This window comes from Ammospiza nelsoni, chromosome 25 (assembly GCF_027579445.1).
Source record: "Ammospiza nelsoni isolate bAmmNel1 chromosome 25, bAmmNel1.pri, whole genome shotgun sequence".
Classification (NCBI taxonomy): Eukaryota; Metazoa; Chordata; class Aves; order Passeriformes; family Passerellidae; genus Ammospiza; species Ammospiza nelsoni.
This window is the reverse complement of record NC_080657.1, coordinates 4,657,416-4,677,387: the sequence shown is the minus strand read 5'-3', so window position 1 is coordinate 4,677,387 and position 19,972 is coordinate 4,657,416. Positions and strand designations below refer to the sequence as shown.

General features: G+C 44.3%; 1 protein-coding gene across 2 annotated transcripts in view; it reads right to left on the bottom strand.

Moving 5' to 3' along the window:
* Positions 1-19,972, bottom strand: part of EYA3 (EYA transcriptional coactivator and phosphatase 3) — a 42,595-nt gene that overhangs the window by 3,222 nt on the left and 19,401 nt on the right. The window contains exons 7-17 of one of the 2 annotated variants that reach the window (XM_059488725.1): positions 16,352-16,489; positions 11,031-11,113; positions 9,058-9,244; positions 7,753-7,892; positions 6,657-6,740; positions 6,004-6,093; positions 5,496-5,554; positions 4,007-4,164; positions 2,107-2,221; positions 1,644-1,765; positions 1,310-1,410 (exon numbers count right to left, since the gene is read on the bottom strand). In XM_059488725.1, the coding sequence (XP_059344708.1) occupies positions 1,310-1,410; positions 1,644-1,765; positions 2,107-2,221; positions 4,007-4,164; positions 5,496-5,554; positions 6,004-6,093; positions 6,657-6,740; positions 7,753-7,892; positions 9,058-9,244; positions 11,031-11,113; positions 16,352-16,489 (1,277 nt within the window). The remainder of the gene's footprint in view (positions 1-1,309; positions 1,411-1,643; positions 1,766-2,106; positions 2,222-4,006; positions 4,165-5,495; positions 5,555-6,003; positions 6,094-6,656; positions 6,741-7,752; positions 7,893-9,057; positions 9,245-11,030; positions 11,114-16,351; positions 16,490-19,972) is intronic. The other variant, XM_059488726.1, reaches the window with a different exon arrangement.

Genomic DNA, 19,972 nt, shown 5'->3' with positions numbered 1-19,972 from the left:
GCATGCAGGGCTGTGCAGTGTGGTGGTTCTGAGCTCACCACTCTCAGGACACACCTCAGCCACGTGCACATCTGGATCTGGAGCCACAGCTGTGTGTGACAGGCACCAGCACTGACTGTCAGCTGCTCACCATGGAAACCTTGGCTGTGAGCTGCTGCTGCAGCCAGGAATGCCTGTGCAGGGCTGACAGCTCTGGCACAGGGCACAAGGTGTGAAGCCTGCAGAGTCAAGGTCCTGACAGTCATCTTTGCACTCACTACTAATTAACACAACTGAACAACCCATTCAGGCCTGTCCAAACCAATCAATCTCTTTGCTCCTTGTTTGTAATCAGCCTAATGGCAGGTGCTGTACTGATCTGCTGCTGTTCCTGAGCCCTGACTCCTCCACACTCCTGAGGAACTGCAACATCCTGACAGTCACAGGCTATGATCAGCATACAGAACCACAGAATCATCAAAGGTGGAAGGGACATCCAAAATTGTCACCATGATACTTTCTGAAAAATGCTTTTTGCCCAGGATTTTCTCCTGGGAAACTGAGAGGCCTCAGAAAAGAATGAAAACAATAATTATCTGATTGCTTGGGAATGTGATCTGGAGATCATTTACCAACAGGTGCACCTTTGATTGGTTCCATGTGAATTGTTTTTAATTAATGACCAATCACCAGCTGTGTCAGACTCTGAGGAGTCAGTCATGAGTTAAGCCTTCTGATGTATCCCTCCTCTTTCCTTGGTATAGGAATGGAATGGAATGGAATGGAATGGAATGGAATGGAATGGAATGGAATGGAATGGAATGGAATGGAATGGAATGGAATGGAATGGAATGGAATGGAATGGAATAGAATAGAATAGAATAGAATAGAATAGAATAGAATAGAATAGAATAGAATAGAATAGAATAGAATAGAATAGAATAGAATAGAATAGAATAGAATAGAATAGAATATCAGCCTTCTGAGAACATGCAGTCAAATTCTCATCTCTCACCTCGTCCTGGGGACCTCACAACACCACACAAGATCACTGAGTCCAACATGCTACATCTAACATGCTATACAAAGACACTGCTGACAGGAACAGTGTCATATGCAATCCTAAACAGTAAAAGAGAAACTTTAAACACTCAGGAGCCAGAAAACTGCCCATCATGACACAATGAAAGATCTCTTGCATCAAAGGCAAACTTTGCTCCTGGCTGCCCTGGCCTGAGGAGCTCAGCTTAGGAGGAGAGTCCTTGCAGGGAAGCCTGGCAGGAGTTCCCTTTGCACTGCCCCAGCTCTGCAGTCACACTGTCACACCCACCTGCTTGGCTGCCACCTCCTCGTCACGGCCGTCTCCGATCACCACGTACGTCACCTTCTTCCCAAACCGTGACACAATCCTCTCAAAGCAGCTCTCCTTACCTGCCAAAGACAATCCTCCTGTAGGGAACCTCAGGCACACAGAAACAGAGCCTCAACAGCTCCCTTCCTCCCAGTGCAGAAACACTTCTGGTCTTACTGGGCAGGGACAGCACCCAGTTCAGCTCCCGAGGCCACACGGGGCTCCTCAGCTGCAGAAATGGCATTTCCCCTTGTCCAGATCCCAGCTAACCCTCAGCAGATGGCACCATGCCAGACTTGGCACACTCCCTTACCTATTTTTGTAGCACTATAAATATTTTCAATGGGAAACACCTCGCCCAATCCGTACAGAAGAACTTTGGCAAGAGCTGGCATCAGCTGGGTGGTTGTGATCAGGATGTTCTCACAGTTTTTTCTGAAAAAAGAAAAACACACTTGTAACAGCACATCTACAGGCAGGGGTGCCAGGACTGCTCCAGGCAGTCTGATCAGCTCCCCAGGTGCCAGGTGCTTTGCTGTCCTGCTTTCAGGAGGCATTTTAGGACAAGGTTTTGCAATTTTTGCTTGTTTGCTTCTGGCAGAATTCCCTGCCAGAAAAACCATTTGGTGAGCATGGGGACCTTGCTAATTACAGGTGTTGCAGCAGAGACACAGGTGAACTTCTTGCCCTCAGACAGGGGCAGTGCCCAGCACAGTGCTGCACCTCAGGGCCAGAAAGGGCTGAGAAAGCCTCACATGCACTTGCAGGTTCCATACCTGGACTGGATGAGCAGCAGGGATTTTAATGCAGTTTCCAGCCAGGAATCTGTCAGCACTTCTATGTCAGTCCTCAGTCTCTGCAGAGCTTCCCTCTTCTGTGGGCTGAGCAGGCCTGCAAGGTGAGGAACACGTGTTTGCCTGGCAAGTGTGACACAGGCAGGGCTCTGCAATAAATAACACGACTGCCTGCAACAGATAACTGCCTGCTCTGCAATAAATAACACAACTGAAGCCTCTGGGAGCTGGACTGTCTCAAAGCAATGAAAGAAACCAGCTCCCAGTGACACGAATGAGCCCAGAACTGACTTATCTGCAATTATTTCAGAGCATTTTTCAGGACACAGACAAAGGCATTTCTCTTGTACAAAGCACTTGCAGCAGCAGGGGTCCAAGGCCACAGAGCAGGGGAAGGAAATCCTACAGTTTCCCTCTCTGACTTTCTGCTTTTCAAGGACCTTTTCCACTTTAAGCCCTTATATATATCTTTTATTTTTTAACTACCCCCCTTATTTTATTCCCATGCTTGTAATTGCTTTTAGATATAATTTTCTTCAAGCCTCCAGTTTTGAATTAAAAGCAGACAGAAGTGGAGACTATTTCTGGGAGCCTGCACATCTCTCCAATCTCCATCCCTGATGTTTGAGCCCCCCTCACTCCATCTTTCTGCTACACTGAGGCCACAGAGGGACCCACAGCAGGCTGCACTGACAGCTGCTTCATCATGCAGCTTCCCACAGGTCCTGAAAAGCTCTGTATCCATGTTTCCCACAAGCAAAATATGAAATCATGATCTGATCCCCACTACAAGAAATCAGGTAACTGCAGCACACTGAACTGCAGACCTGGCAGATTTTTAAGACTGAAAGCTGTAGCTGTGAACACCAGGTTTCTAGAAAATATGTCCAAAAAAAAACCCCATTTATCAAGGTTTTTGTGTAGGCAAAGGGTACCCAAGCCCACAACCAACCAGGCCAAGCCACCCTACCAGGTGAGCAACCTTCCTTTTCTGGGGATGGCAATGCCAAGATTCAGACTAAACAGAAAATTCATCTCCATTTGCTCACTGTGGTTTGCATGATTACGACTGCTTTGGAGTTGAAAGGGAAGTGAAACTAGAAGGCTTTAAGTGACTCTGTGGAGAGAGAGTAGAGAAGTGATATCAAACTGTGGGCCCGACAGCCCAGGGGTTACCACTGTATTTCCTCACAATGGCATGAGCAAAGGGAGACCTTGTGGAGACATGAATGAGAGCTCCTGAGCAGCAGGGTAAATTCAGGCCACAGCTGAGCAGAGTGCCAGGCAACCTTTCACACCCAATTAGCAAAGGGACACTATCTGCACCAAACCTTTGCCTCAAGCACTGAATGCCCATCCTTATCTCCATGATAAATCACAGCCTGCACTGAAGAAATGTGGAGAGTATTATTAATAATTGGTTAGCTGAGAAAGGCCACGCTGAAATAATGCCACTGGTTAAGCTGAAGGAGAAAAGTCAGAAGTCAGCAAGCTGAAAGGAAAGGTCAGCAGTGACCTTGCTGCAACATGAGGAAAGGGAGTAGAGATTAGTCCTGAATATATCCTGAGAATATGTGAAAAGTATCAAAAGTAGAACCATAGGAATGCAGAAGTAGGCGTAGATGCTGATATGTAACTGACCAATCCTGAGCTCAACTTTTGCAATATGTATGAAGCTCATTATGAACTGTATTTAACCCGCCGTACTGATCAATAAAATTGGGCCTGTGATGATCAAATTGATGTCTGGGTCTCCTTCCGTCGACACACTGCTCATGGGAATTTGATCCCAGTTAGCACCAGGAGAATGCTTTACTCCTCACGTCACACATGAAGAGTGGAGTCTGGCCCCACCTCACACCCTCAGTGCAGTGCCACTCACCTCCCACGTTGGTTTTGTATTTGTTGTAGATCTCGCGCACCCGGCGGTAGCGAAAGGCCAATTTCCTCATCCAGTCCACGCCCTGCACTCCCACCGAGGAGCTGTGGTTGGCAGTGCTGCCCGAGCCACTGAACCCATCCGTGGAGAAGTTGTAGTTGCTGTTGCAGGAAAGCAGATGTGTTAGCTGTGTCATTGATTATTTTCTGAAAAATACCTTTGCCAGGATTTTTCTCCTGAGAAGCCTCAGAAACAAAATGGAAACAATAATGATCTGATTGCTTGGAATGTGGTTTGCTTACCAACAGGTGCATCTTTGTGGATTGTTTACACTTGATGACCAATCATGGTCCAGCTGTGTCTTGTCATTTATTATTCATTCTTTTATAGCTTTCTGATGTCTCCTTTCTTCTATTCTTTTAGTATAGTTTTAGTTTATCATTTTCTTTTAATATAATATATATAATAAAATAATAAATCAGCCTTCTGAAACATGGAGTCAAGATTCTCATCTCTTCCCTCATCCTTGGGACCCTCACACCCACATTGGGTGTGCCACAGCAGCAGAAGCACTGAGGCATTTCTGGTGAGGCTGCTGATGGCAGCAGCTGGAGAACAGCTCAGAGAGGAGCTGGGCACCTGGGGAGCAGAGCCTGGCTCCTGTGGGAATGCTCACACCCAGCTACATCTGCTGATACAACTGATACAACTCCTTTCACAGCCTTCACTACAAAACCTTCCTTTACTCTTTGGCTGCTCACTCCTCTGCCATAACAGAGCATCCTTCCCACTGACCCCTTCCCCATCCTGCAGCAATAACCCCAGCAGATCTTCCAAACACAGCATCCATGTCCTTCCATCACAGCTGCAGCTCCACAAGCAGATGAGCTTCACCAGTTTATAACTGCAGAAAGCAAGTCCTGCTTCACCACTTTTCCTGTATTTCTCTCTCCCTGACAGACCTTTCTCAGACTTTTTCATGAGCCACTTCAGCTCAGTAAAAAACCTTCCTCCCCCTGCTTGATAGTGAGCACCATAAGCTCTCAGAGGGATGCAAACCACAGGGGGACTTCCAAAGGTCAAGATCATGGAATCACAGGGTGGTTCAGGTTGGACTGGATCTTCAAGATCATCTCATTCTAAACCTCTGCCATAGGCAGGGACTTTTTCCACTAATCTAATTAGAGTAACCATTAGATTAGGTTACTAATCTAATGCTGTCATCATGAGATCTAAAGTGCTGATTCTCCATTCCTCACTTGTCACTGAGCACTGAGCAGCATTCAACAGTGGACAATGTAAGTCACAATATCATTTCAAAACTCTTAATGCTTTGTAGGTCTTCAAAGAAATACCCCCCAGCAAACAAACACTGTGCCAGGTTTCATTCCTAGCACAATGCTGAGCTCCATCCCTGAACCCCATCTGCATTTGAAGTCTTCACAAAACCTGAGTACATCAGCAATAAATTTCCTGCATTCATCAGTACAACCTTAGATCCTGGCCATTGTCATCAGATGCCACATCTTCTATGTGTACCTGGTCACACTCCTGTCAAAGACAAAAAAACCCAAAAATAAAGTCATGTTGTGGTAATCCAGAAACACAATGACATTTACAGATCAAAGAAACTGGGATAGAAACCAATCCCTTCACACTTCCCAACTGCAACAAGCCATGCCACAGTGCCAAGTGCTCACCCAGAAATGCAAATCCAGGATGGATCAGACCTCACTCTTTTTATTTGTACATGGTCAAGCAAAAACCCAGCAGAAACTGAGAGAGCTCCTGGCACTGGAAGGCTGCAGAATTCCTCTCAGCTAAGAGTGCCCCCCTGATTTGGCTGTGCTTACTTTTAGTATATAATTTTATATATAAGAGTATGTAAGAGTACATATATAAAGTACATAAGAGGCTCTGAAGCACAGAGCTCTCACAGACTGAGGTGTAATTCTGACATGGTAATGTGGAGTTCTGCCTTTCAAACATTTGCCACGTACCTCCAAGTCATTGAAAAACAAGTGAGTATCAGCAACTTCAAAAATCATCTCCTCCATGGACAGACCTGAGCCAATCACTAGAGTTGGATCCTGGGAAAACACAAAAAGAAAATGTAAATGCACTGTGAATACAGGCAGGAGGGAATTGTCATAAATCTCTCATCAGTTAAATTGCACAGAGTTTCTACTGTATATCAAACCTGGCATAATTCCAGCTACCTTAATGGTGTTAACTGCAATTTCCCTAGTAGTTTAAACAACTCAATTAAAAAACAAAAAAAACCAAACACTTCAGTGCCCCACAGGAGAGACTGATAGATTTTCACAGTCAGCACATACAAAACATTCAAAAATCTACAATGTTTTTTGGCAGAGAAAAACCACTTCTTTCCCCTATGTGCAAGGACCTCAGTTTTTCCCAGTGAGGATGAAATCAGTTTGACAGACTTGCACTGTAAGAAGGGACATGTTGCTGATGTCCATGTCCTAGCTCTGTATAAAGCCAAATTTAGTTCCTTCCCTGCCCCAAACTGCCAACAACTTAAAAGCACCACCACAGAGAGTTTAAAAAAACCTAAACTATTTCTTCTCCAAAGACTAACATTTAATTCTGTATGACAGAAATATTTCTTCCATGGAAAATTCAGTATTACCTTGCCATATTTTTGAGCATAGGACCCTGTGAGAAGGGAATGGAAGATGATGATGGTCTCATCCAGGTCCCAGAGAAACACCCTCTGCAGAAAGAGCAACAGGAGGTTAGAGCTGAGAGATTCCAGGCACTGAACTGCAATAAAGGAACAAGTTTTAATTTTGTGCTTAGCTGCAGTATGCTCTAACAGGTATGAACAATTGTAATCCTAGAGACTGAACACATTCAATTCTTCAGTTTACTGCAGGGCAGTTTATTTATAAGCACACATTCAGGCTATGGCTGTTTTCGTCAAACTATTTCAAAAGCTTCTCTTGCTTTTATAGTTATGAAAGTAAAGCTTAGAGTGCTAATGAATTTTAGAGTCCTGCTGAGGTGAAGTGTATTTCCTGTGATCTGGAGAGCACCAGTGCATGCCCTTGGTGTTTGTCAGAGAAACCTCCGTTATAAATAAGGCACTGGGCTGCCATGAGGAATGGCAGAGCTTTGGTACAGAGGGACTTTGAGAGCTGGGACAACATGTGGGGTGGAAAACCCCCTCACACTGGTTCTGAAGGAGCTGGAGGGCAAATTGGACACCAGGACAAGCCAGCAGCACTCTCTCCCTGTGGAGCAGGTGACTTTCCTGCTGGAGTGTGCCATGTGTGCCAGAAAGGAGGTGATGTCTCAACCTGTTTGGCACTGGGAAGGTCACTCCAGACTGCATCCCTGGTCCCAGGGATCTGTGAGGAAATGAGAGTTGCCAGCAAAATGTTATTGAGATGGTCAGCAGCCCACAGGAAATTGGGATGGCTTCTCTCAGCAAGAGGAGACTAAGGGACATCCAGCAGGAGACCACAACTGAAAGGGAACTGCAAAGGAGACAAATTCTTTTCAGTAGTGGCAAATGGAAAATTGCTGTGGAAGAAGAAGGGGAAATTTGCAGCATGGAAGATTCCAAGTGGAGACAGACAAGCTCCTTTCCTGGGTGGATGTGGCAGTGCTGGGACACATCACTAGGAACAGGATCTCGCTCTCTAGGTACAGGATCTTCAGCCCTGGAGGCTCTCATGGCTCAGGCAGGCAAAGCCACAGCCCCAGTGCTGGGGACTATTTACCTCCAGTTCACTGTCCTGGGAGGAGGAGGTATCTGCTTTCCTCTTCCCTCTGTTCTTTCCAGGGATGTTTTTTCTTGCTTGCTCATCTAACTCTTTACTTGCTGTTGCTCTTGGTAGCAAAGGACTTGTGGATGCATCTCCTGGAAGAAAGAAATCACACAGCTCTCATCTCCTTGTGTCTCAAAACAAACACCAATGCAGCAAAAGCTAAGATGTAACTTTACTATGTGGATGCAGTAATAGTTGAACCTTGACTAGAACATAAACCATTGTCACTGACATTTTTTCATAAAAATCCTTTCTTTAGGATTTTCCCTCTTCTGGGAAGCTGAGGCCCCAAAAAGAAAATGTAAACAATTCTTATCTGCTGCTGTGGAATGTAACAGGTGCACCTGTGATTGGTCCATGTTGCTTGTGTACAATTAAGGGCCAATTAAAAGACAAGCCTTTCTGTGGGACAGATCAGAGAGAGCTCCTTTGTTATTGATTCTGATTTCTATTCTTAGCTTAGCAGCTTCTGAACTTTTCTCTCTACTCCTTTTAGTATAGTCTTAATGTATTATATATAATAAAATAATAAATCCAGCCTTCTGATCATGAAGCCAAGATTCTCGTCTATCTCTCTCACCCTGAGGAACCCTTGCAAAGCCCTGTAACAAACCATGATTTCTTCATCCCATCATTTCAAAACAGCTCTGTCTCCTCAATTCAGTCCCCTAGAACTGAGCTATTGCAACAGCTACTGCCTGCAGAGCAAAGCCAGAGCAGAGCAGTCATTTCACTACTCTATTACTGGAGTTCCACTACTGAAACTACTCTGTTACTCAACTATGTCTATTTTATTTAATAGAAAGTTGAATATAAAAGAGTAACAGTGATGTTGGCCCTGGAGACACAGCCTTGACCATGACCAAGCAGGATGGCCATAAGTGACAGGGAGATGGGATGGAGCCTGTTCTGATACTGCTAAGAACACAATTCCTAGGGACAGAGGACACAGAGGATATCACCTCCTGCATCTTTCTCTCTTGCAGCCAGGTGTTCAGAGTGCTCCCTCTCCCTGGGGCACACAGAGCAGTGCTAGGAGTCCTGCAATGGCAGCAGTAGAAGGTTTCTGATACCTCAGTTTGGCTGGCCCACCACAATACTTTCCACACCAGAAAGGTCTCAGAAAGATTCTGCCAAGGAAGGCAAGTGTCCCACTGGGCCCAGCATGGCAGGATGCTGCAGGTACCCTCTGGAGATGTTTCCCCACACCTGCCCCCTGCAGTGTTCAGCAGAGGGATTCCACAGCCCCAGCCTCACCAGAGGAAGGTCTCTGCACTGCCCCAGCTGGCACCAGGGCATTTGGTTTCTCCTCTGGGAACGTGGTGGTGGTGGCCAGGGCCAGGCTCTCTGTGCTGCTGTCTGCTGGTGGCACCACTCCAAAGCCTGAGCTTGGGTAGCAGGTCTGGTACTGGCTCTGGCCAAGGATGGTGTAGGTAGGATATTCCTGTTGGGGAAAAGAGTCAGTGATGGTAGGATACCTCATTCAGAAAAGACTCTGAACCTCTGACTTCTGTATTAGAAATTCCTGTCACAGACACATTTTATGAAAAATCCTTACCTTAGGATCTTTTCTCCTGAGGAGCTGAGAGACCTCAGAAATTAAATGTAAACATTGATTATCTGCTGCTGTGGAATGCAACAGGTGCATCTGTGATTGGTCTCATGTGGTTGTTTCTAATTAATGGCCAATCACAGTCCAGCTGGCTCGGACTCTCTGGTCAGTCACAAGATTTTATTATCATTCCATTCCTTTCCTTTCAAGCCTTCTGACGAAATCCTGTCTTCTATTCTTTTAGTACAGTTTTAATATAATTATATATATAGTCTTGCATTGAATAGATTTTAAATATATATTATATATTATATATTATTTTTATATAATATTTTATATAGTTTTAATATAATTATATAGATAATAAAATAATAAATCAGCCTTCTGAAACATGGAGTCAAGATTCTCATCTCTTCCCTCATCCTGGGACCCCTGTGAACTCCACCACAATATCCTGTCCAAGAAAAATCCCAGCAAGAGCACAGGCTGACTTTATGCTGTTTCATTCTGCATATGAAGACATTCCCAAAAAGGGCTGACAGCTCTGGCTGCCCAGTGGCTCCTGCAGAGGACACCAGTGATCACAGGGCCATTCCTCTGCTTCCAGTGGCTGCAAAAATTAATTCATAATGACTGAAGTGACAGTAACAGGGGAGTTGAGTGGATGCCAAGACATCAGTGCACTCTGTGCTCTGGAATGTGTGGTTTTGTCTTGCATTTGACAGTGACAGAAAGTGACCTTGGGCCTTGCTGAGGGCACAACTACAGGATAAATGGCCCTTACTCATGTGCTGACTTCATCAAGCAATAATTCTGCATGCTGGAAGGCATCCATTTATGAAAAGTACTTAATTCATTTATGAGACTGCTCAGCACCTGGGGCTGTGCTTGAGGATTTCACCTTCTGCTACTGACAGTAAAAAAAGCAAATGTGTCATCACAGTCCTCTCCTGATTCCCCTGAAGAGCAGCCTGGGTTTGTGAACCAGGTACCTTAGTCTGAAATACTAGAAGAAAATATTTTTTTTCCCTTACAGTTCCAAACAAGTTAATGTTTAAAAAGCAACAGCATAAGCACAGAGGGATTTCTGTGCATCCATTGCATTTTCCACATTTCCTGTATTCTCTTTCTGAAAAGCTGGACACTGAAGGCTTCCTCTGTACAACCAAGTGCTCAGAATGCTGTTAACCATCCACAGAGGAAAAAGGCAGGGAGAAATGGTCTTTGTTAGCTTGCAGGGATTCTCACTTTGTTCTAGTCTACCATCAGAATGCACACCCTACTTTATTGGTTGGGCTTGTTTCGGTACAACTTCATTTCCTATTCTTGCTGAGAACAAAGGTGTCAAGAAAACACCCAACTCTAATCCTCCCTGCAGGTTTAAAACAGCTGAATTGGTTCTTCCCCTCCACCCCTCTTGTAGAGATCTCAGTTTTAGGACTCACCTCACAATCTGCAGATGAGACAACAGCTCTGAACAGATGGAGTGAGTTTGTTGCAAAGGCCAAAGGGAGAAGCATCATGGTCAAAGAGACAGCAGGAGTGATTTGGTGATTTGAGTTACACACTGAGCCCCACAGCTCCAGTACCACAAGTGACATTTCCATGATAATTTTGATAAACTTGTTAAACAAAGGTAAATGAGATGGTGCATATAAATTTACCAAGGAGGTTTTACCTGTGAGATGCTGGCTACTGCTGATGTGGAAATATTGACAACAGTTGAGGATGTAGAGACTGGACTGGCATTGGTAGTTGATGCTGTAAAATTGAGAATTATTGCATTAAATATTCTAGAAAAGCACAAGAAATGAGAAGTTGTGAAATAAATACTTACTAGGCAAATGTGCAAGCAGCACTCTGCTACCAACACCCAGAAAAGGACTGGGGTGTGTTTTGACACCAGACACATTTCAGTTGGGTTTACAGGAAAGAAGAGCAAGTACATCTTTAAAACCAGTCCTTTCCAATGGGTCTAAAACCTTTTCCCTCCATGGTTGCTAAGCAATTGATGTAGAATTAAAAAGGTTTTACATATTTGATAAGATAACAGTCCCATTCTGATGATCAATCAGTAGCAGATGAAAATGAACCAGACTAGATCAAGAAAAAGGACATGAATCTGTTTAAATCAGTTCTGTTTAAAGAAAAGCATCAAACTTATCATTTTTAGTCTAATTAGATTTAAAATTTAAGGAAACATTAAGAAGTTTCATATAGTAGAAACAGAGTGTTTCCTGGTGGAGAAAACAGCATCTCTCTCAACCTCCCTGTGTCTAGAAATGCTTTTTGGAAGTGACTTTGTGAAATAATCTGTCAACAGCTCACAGGATGAGTTCTTAGGGATGTGTAATTGTTGGCACCAACTTGAAGATGTTTCCTAAGCTTTGTGTCACTGCATTCAGCTCTCTCAAAACACAGAAGAGGCTGCTAGAGCAGCACTTGGGAACACCAATGGTTTAGCAGTTTTTGGGGGATTACAGACACAGGGCCACTCCATTAAACATTCCCCAACATGGGATTTTGGACTCACAAGAATAACAACAAATAATAAAACCAGCAGGAACAAAACCAGAATGTACAAAACCAGATGCCACCAAGAACTATTTTCTAAACCACCTTCCTCTGCACACAAATAAAACCAAAAAATCACTTTTAGATGCTTATATAGACTTGCAGAAATTCACAGTATCCCTACCTTACCATGACTCTGAGAAAACCCCTTATTTTCTGCAAACACCACCACACAAAATTCACCCCAAGAACTCAAACTTCTGAAGGAGTCAATCTTGCTCCCCCAGGAAAACAGACCCACCATGAACTCTTAATGAGTGTATGTTGTGCTATGGCAAGCACCAATACTACCTGGTGCCTCCAGGAAAGAGGAATGCATCCAAAATACACCTCAAAAAAGTTAAGGAAACAAAAGAAACAGATCTGAAAAGATGTGTAGAAATACACAGGATTTACAAGAGATAAGAAATATGAAGGGTGATGTCACAGATACATTTTATGAAAAATCCTTTCCTTGGGATTTTTTCCTCCTGAGAAGCTGGGAGGCCTCAGGAACAAAATGTAAACATTGATTATCTGCTGCTGTGGGATGCAACAGGTGCATCTGTGATTGGTCTCATGTGGTTGTTTCTAATTAATGGCCAATCACAGTCAGCTGGCTCGGACTCTCTGTCCAAGACACAAACCTTTGTTATTCCTTTTTTTTTCTATTCTTAGCCAGCCTTCTGATGAAATCCTTTCTTCTATCCTTTCAGTATAGTTTTAATATAATTTATATTATAAAATAATAAATCAGCCTTCTGAAACATGGAGTCAGATCCTCGTCTCTTCCCTCATCCTAACACCCCGGTGAACATTGTCACAGGGTGACATCTCTGTGGAAGCAGAAACAAAGGGAAGTAATCAGCCCCAGAAACATTTAGAAAAAGGCAAAATTGCTGCACTGAACAGCAATAATGGCAGTGAAGACACTCAAGGACCTGCAGCAGCTCCACAGGCATTGAAGCCCAGTTGTGTGAGCCCAGGAACCTGCCACAAACACTCATGAACAACTGCTCAAAATCAGGAGCAGTTTCCAAATAAAGCTCCTTCCAATTAATTACACATTATGGAAACTATCAAGGCTGTATCACCTTAAAAAAAGGCTCCTTCCTAGATCCCTGTGAAGCCCAGCTCTGTAGAAAAGACCTGGTGAACCAACCTGCAGCCAGAGCAGAGCAACTCTCTGGAAGACAAACTGTTACACCACTGCTCTCAAGACTGTTATGGAGAGGAAACAGAAAGTGATTCTTATCTGTAATGCTCTGCACAGGCTGCTTCTCCACTCAGATTGATTACAGAAGTGAAGAAATGAGAAAAAAGCTTTGGCATTCCCTCACATGGACTTCATTGTTTATTTTAACTCTGGTCTCCCTCCAACAGGTCTTTTTAATAATCCTGTATCTAAATATTGCTTCATATCAGATTTTTTTCAAACAGTTCCCACCACATGGATGAACCAATTCTTCCTGCACTGTGGGCCACTTCATTTTACCTGTGAATGGGTCAGAACTATGCAAAAATATTTGGCAAAGATTTGCTAAACATGACCTCAAGGGCTGAAGTTTAAAGACCAGCAAACACAAGTACTGCATTAAAGATGCCATGACTTTTTCCTTTCTTTATCCCTCACTTCAGACCTCATCCTCAGACATTACATCCCTGCCTCTACCTTACTAATCCCAATCTGCTTTGCTTCAATCATTTTCAAAGAGGCAAAGCCAGAACCATGCACTGAAATTCCCCTCCAGTGGGTCAGCACCATTGTACAGCTGTGTCTCACCCTGATTTGAGTGGAGAGAAAAGAGAGATATTCCAGGGATTATTATTGAGATATCCCAGGGATTACTATTGAAACAACTCTGTCCATCCTTTCAACACCTCCCTGGCACCAGCCCCTGTACTGGCCTGAACCCTTGGTGAGCTGCTTGAGAAGGAAATAGAGCAAATTTGAAAAAGGAAAAGTTTCCTGCAAGTCTGCAACAAGTTTTTCCAAAAAGCAACAGCATTTGCACCATTGGAGTGACTTTTGCACACTTTGGGGTGACTTGTGCACACTTTCAGAGAGCAGCCTGCAGGGAAATTTCTCACATCACACATTCTCCCAGCAGCACAGATTCAAATCCTTCTCCTGTGTGAAACTCTGACAAAGCTGGGGTTGAGCAGTTTGCAGAAGAGAAAACTCCAGGAGACCTGAGAGCCCCTTCCAGCATCCAGAGGGGCTCAGAGAGAGCTGGAGAACTTTGGACAAGGGATGGAGTGACAGGAAAAGGGGGAATGGCTTCCCACTGCCAGAGGACAGGGTTAGATGGGACATTGAGAAGGAATTCTTGGCTGTGGGGACGCCCAGAGCAGCTGTGGCTGCCCCTGGATCCCTGGCAGTGCCCAAGGCCAGGCTGGACAGGGCTTGGAGCAGCCTGGGATAATGAAAGTGTCCCTGCCATGGCAGAGGGGTTGGAAGGGGATCATCTTTAAGGTCCCTTCCACCCAAACAAGTCAGTGATTTTATAATTCTACAGAGCGAGGCCTGGCATGGGTCTGTCCCCTCAGCACCCCCAGGGATCCACCAGCCCTTCATGGGACATCACTGGGAAATCTTGTGTAGCACCATCCCTGAGCCCTGGCAACTCCAGCTGGTCTGTGAGAATCAGTGAATCATTCTGTTGGGGGAAGGAGGGTTATGCTGGACAAAAGGGAGTATTTCCAGTATTGCTTTCCTTTTATTTAACTCACTGAATTCCAGAGTGGTTTGCTCAAGATGCACAAAGTTGTTTTCCCTCAATCAATGAATAAAACTCTGGTCCTGCTGCTTCTGGAGCCCGTGTGCACTCAAAAAAATGATCAGTTAATTGCAGCAAACAATTCATGAATGCAGTTATGCATGAGAAAAATAAATTAAGGATAAATACTACACCTGGCCATTGACTGCCTCAATAATGCAAGCTGTGCAAGGACCATGACACACCCACAACTTTCCTCTGTGAGAGACATGCTAAAACCCATTCACTGCTGATTTTAACAATTATCCTCCTTTTCTTGGCTCTCATGAGACCACATCTGGTTGTGGCATTCAGTTTGGCCCTTCAAGCACAAGAAACATGTTGATAAAATTCAGTAGGTCTGCTAAAGAGACACCAAACCAGCCAGGGATCTGGAGAATGTGCCCTGCAAGGGGCATTTCAGGGGACAGGGACTGTCCAGCCAGGAGAGGAGGTGGCTTTGGGGACCTGATGCAGCCTGCTGGTACCTGCAGGGACATTAGTGAGAGGACAGACACAAGCTCTTTTTGCAGGTGTGCAGCAGCAGCAGCAGGAGAGAAATGGTCAGAACATGGAAAAGTGAAAGCTCTGAGTCAACAAAATAAAAAAAAAAAAAATCATCATCATGAGTCAGATTCTGGAACTGGCAAAATTTCCAACATTGGAGGTTTTGGAGATGTAACTAGATAAAGCTCTGAGAAATCTGATTCTGAATTCTGTATCAACTACTCTTTGAGCAGGAAGCTGAACTAAAAACTTCCTCAAGTCCCTGAATTTTTTGTGAAAATATTCCACAAGGCATAGATTACAAATTCCTGAAATGCTTTATAAAATTTCCAGAGAAAGAGACAAATTTTCATCATTTGTCACCAAAACATAAATAGCAAATTCCAGCCTAAAGAAGTATCAATTTGTAGATATGTGTCATAAGCAACAATATCCCATTATTCAGTTATCTGGCACATTCACTGCTGTGGAAGCTGATGAAATTCAGCACCTGCCTTCTTAGATGTGGCACTTGCAGCAATTATAACATTTTAATGGTAGTTCTATACATAAATGGCAAATTCCAGCCTAAAGAAGAGGTATCAATTTGTAGATGTGTGCCATAAGCAACAATATTCCATTATTCAGCTATCTGGCACATTCACTCCTAAAAACTGCTGTGGAAGCTGGTGAAATTCAGCACCTGCCTTCTTAGATGTGGCAATTCCAGCAATTATAATATTTGACTGGTAGTTCTGTACTGAGAAATTCACTTCCTAGCAGATCTACCAACCTGTGTCTGTGACATTCCAGAGCCATCTACCTCCAGAAGGAATTAAAAACAAATGTTTAAAAATCTCACTGCAGTCAGCACATTTCCTGCCATCAATCTAAAGACCACAAACAAAGAGAAATGCAAGAGCACTCCCAATAAAGCATGCAGGAACACAACATGGAGTCTCTTTCCCCTTCCCATCTGCTCTTCACCCTGTTCAGCCCAGCAGCATGGCACCAACGAGCCAGCCTGGTGCACACACAGGGGGGAGCAAACACAACCCCACAAACACACAGGCACAAAGAGAAAAGAGGCAAAGCATCCAGAAGCATGCACAAACCAAGGACAAGCGTGCAGGCCTCTCTAGTTTGGTATCTGGACTCAGTTAGGTGGAGAGAGATGCAGATAAAAACCATGCCAAGTTACCTTCAATGGAATAAGAATAATGTGCTGGGCTGGGCTGGCTTGTGGTTAACCCTGTAGTGCAGGTAAGAACACTGTGCTGACTTGCAGATGGAGTCTGAATTAAACCACTTTCAGGTTTCATACCTGGCCACAGTGCACCTGAATCAGATAAATTGGACCAGTTACAAACAAATATGCTGGGACCAAACAGCATGCTCCTACCTCAGATTAAGATTGTTGCTCATCACAAAAGCAAGTAACAAATGACACATGGAAAATGTTTAATTTTGGCAGTAGTAAGCACTGACTGTCAGGCTGTGCAGGGATTAGAGCTGGTGACAAAATGGCTGAAAAAGAGAAAATTAAAAGCACCAAGGAGATTAATTTGCAAAGCTTTTAACTAAAATCTGTTTGTGTCACTGAGATTCAGTGCCCATGCAGATAAAGGACCTGCCACTGGCTGTGACTTTGTGCTGAGCTGCACAGCACTGCAAGGGACACCAGCTGTGACAGAGAGGCCAAAGCTGGGATCTGTGAAGGCCAAGCTCAACTCCACTACTTCACTGGGCTTTGGGATGAATATTTTAAACCAAGCCACAAGTCAGTAATTTTCCTAGACTGACAACAACAAATATAGAGCTAAAAAATTAATTTAAAATCTGAATGTTTCTTCCAGACTTCCTGTTGTTTGGGAATGCTTTTGTAAGAACCCTGGGCACAGCACAGAGAGCTGAGTGACTGCAATTATGTGCACAGGGCACACCAAGCATGTGGCTCAGCTTGGGTGCTGTGTAAGGTGAGGTCTCTGCACTGATGGGTGCCAAAGTGCCCAACTGAGGCTGCTCAGCTCAGACCTTGCTCTTCAGGGCTCTTCAGGCTTTCATTTGAGTGTCTCCAAATCTACAGCCAAAGTCAAAGACAGTTCTCCCTGGCCCTGGTTAGGAAGCAGAAATATTTTGAGAGAATCTACTTACAAACAAGCAGGAGTGTGCAAAGCAGAGGGACAAAGGAGGTTTGGAGCTAGACAGAGGTCAGGGCCATCAGAAAGAGCACCCTCCTTTTTAAACAGCCTGAAAACAGTACCAAGGCTACAGAAGCCACCTGCAGCCCTTCACCCACTCCAGCAGGACTGAGCCATGGGCTGTGAGCTCCAGTTTCTTACCTACATGACATGGGAGAGACTCCATCAAGCTGGACATGAGCAGCAGCTCCAGGAGGTCACTCCATGCTGCAGCTTTGTCAGAATTAAATTCTGCAATGGCCCTTTGATTTATTTACATATCTGATCCCAAACTGACACCTATCAGTCAACTTCAATCACTCCCCTCTGCACAGTCACCCCAGGGTTTGACTCTTTGACTCTCAAGTTGTGTCTTTGTTAAGGTTTCAAGCCTCCAGAACCTCAATAATTAGCAAACAAAAAGGAAAGGCTGATTTAAGAAAGACTGTGGAAACTCCAGAACAAAACATATGTGAAAAGGATCCTCCAAGGAGAGTGGGAGTAGCTGTGTTTGTTTAGCCTGGAAAGGCAGTGCCACCATCCCAAATGGCTGAGCAGTTCTCACAGGGGACAGGAACCAGAAGCTCCTTAGGGCACAAGACAGAGGGACAAGGAGCAGTCAGCAGCACAATGTGATGGTCACACAACATGCAGAAGTGCCAAAGAACCTGAGAGTGAAACACAAACCCACCCAGGGAGTGGCAGCAGGGCAGACACACACAGAGGTGCTGGCAGTGCTGGCTGGGGGATTCAGGAAATGGGCTGAGGCATCTTTAGCCCCTGCCTTCCCTGTCTTGCTGTTACAGACATGTCTTTTATATTTTCTACACCCAGGCACACTCCTGGGCTGGTGGCAAATGTCCTGCAGGACAGCATGATAAACTAGCAGAGCCTCAAGGATGATGGAGGAGAAGCTGTGAGAGGAGGAATGAGACTCTTCCATGTCCAGGGGCAGCACTGTGTGTCACAGAATGTCCCAGCACACATCTACAGACATGGAAAGGCCCCACACAGGACATCCCAGCACTTGTAGGTTTTTCTTGAGTTAATGTAAACCATCACATCCATGGTGCTTCTAATACCAGCTTGCAGCTGTGCAGCCTGGATGTCACCACTCTTATTTTAATGTTTCTTTAATAAAATCTCTCCAGGCCACAGGGGCATCCCATGCAGAACAATGCACTGAGCACCAAGAGAGGTGACAAATCAGCAAGAGCACAGGTTATCCCTTCTCTAAAAGAGAATCCTGACTTTAGCCACCTCCAGACTGTGCTGGTGTTTGCCAGCTTGCCTGAATTTCATGCTGGTTTGTCCCACTTAGAGAAGCCTTGGTGCCTTCTTTCTGGCATAGAAACAAATACAAGGTAGAAAGACACACCAAGCTCTGTAAAAGCCTCTGGTGCTGGTAAATCCAAGTTGTTGGCCCTCACTTGCTCACTGGAGATTTTGTGAGCAGAATTTCCAGAATTCCCTCTGCAGTATGCATGTTCAATACTCTACCTTCTACCTCTCCATCACACTGTGCAAGGTCCATCTTCTCAGCATGACCCAGCAGGTACCACTCCACTATGATTTCCATTACTGGAAATGACTTTTAACATCTTCCTAACACTAAAAATTCAGGTGTTTAACAACAGACCTAAAATCAACACCAGACATTTCAGTAACTGATGACATTTTGGATATTTTACAGATGAAAGCTCCTTTGAAATCAATAGAAAATGCAGATCTCCTTCCAGGTGTTCAGAAGAATTTCTAGTGTTACATTTAGAGTAGGATATTAAAGCAGCTGAGTACCCCTGCACTCCAGAGCATTTGGATTTTAAAAAATGAACACTCCCCCCAAATACAGCCACCACTACTGCAACCAGCAAAACATCACACACAATACTCTAACAAAACCCCTACACCTTCCCTCCCTCCTTTCAGAATTCTAGAAGTCTAAACCACTGTTTTAAACAACTTCACTGGAGCACTCCACATATTTACAAATATTTGTCTTTAAAAACACCAACATGTGACACATTAAAACACACAACAGCACACAAGGCAGCCTCAGTGCACCATGCACAACACACAATCAAAAAACACCAAATAAATGAAGCCAAGGAAACCATCAGGCACTCAAAAAACAGCAAAAACCAGTGCAACAAGGCACTGAAACCAAAGTGCAGGCACCCAGTGAGGAGGAGTATGTTCCAGCAACCATCAGTAATTACAGTATTAGCAATTTAACTTGTGTTTAACAAAGCCAAGTCTGGATTTATTATCTTTCCTACACCATCTTTCAAATCTATAATGACAAATCAATTGTTTTGTAACCTTTACAAAAGCCCGTGTTTTGTCAGCAGCTAACAAAAGCCAGAAATGCTGTTTTTATTCAAAGACATCTAATTCTTTAACTAAAGAAAAATTCATGTTTACACACATCAAGGTACCAAGATTTTAGCATTACAGATAAATCTGCAAGAGGCTCAGTGCATATTGTGCAGTACAACCACAAGCCTCTGAGACATATTTAGAATCACAGACTGGTAAAAATTGGAAAAGACCTTTAGGATCATCAAGTCCAACCATAAATCCAACACCACCATGTCCTCTGCAAGGGGTGGTGACCCCAGCACTGCCACAGGGGGCTCCCC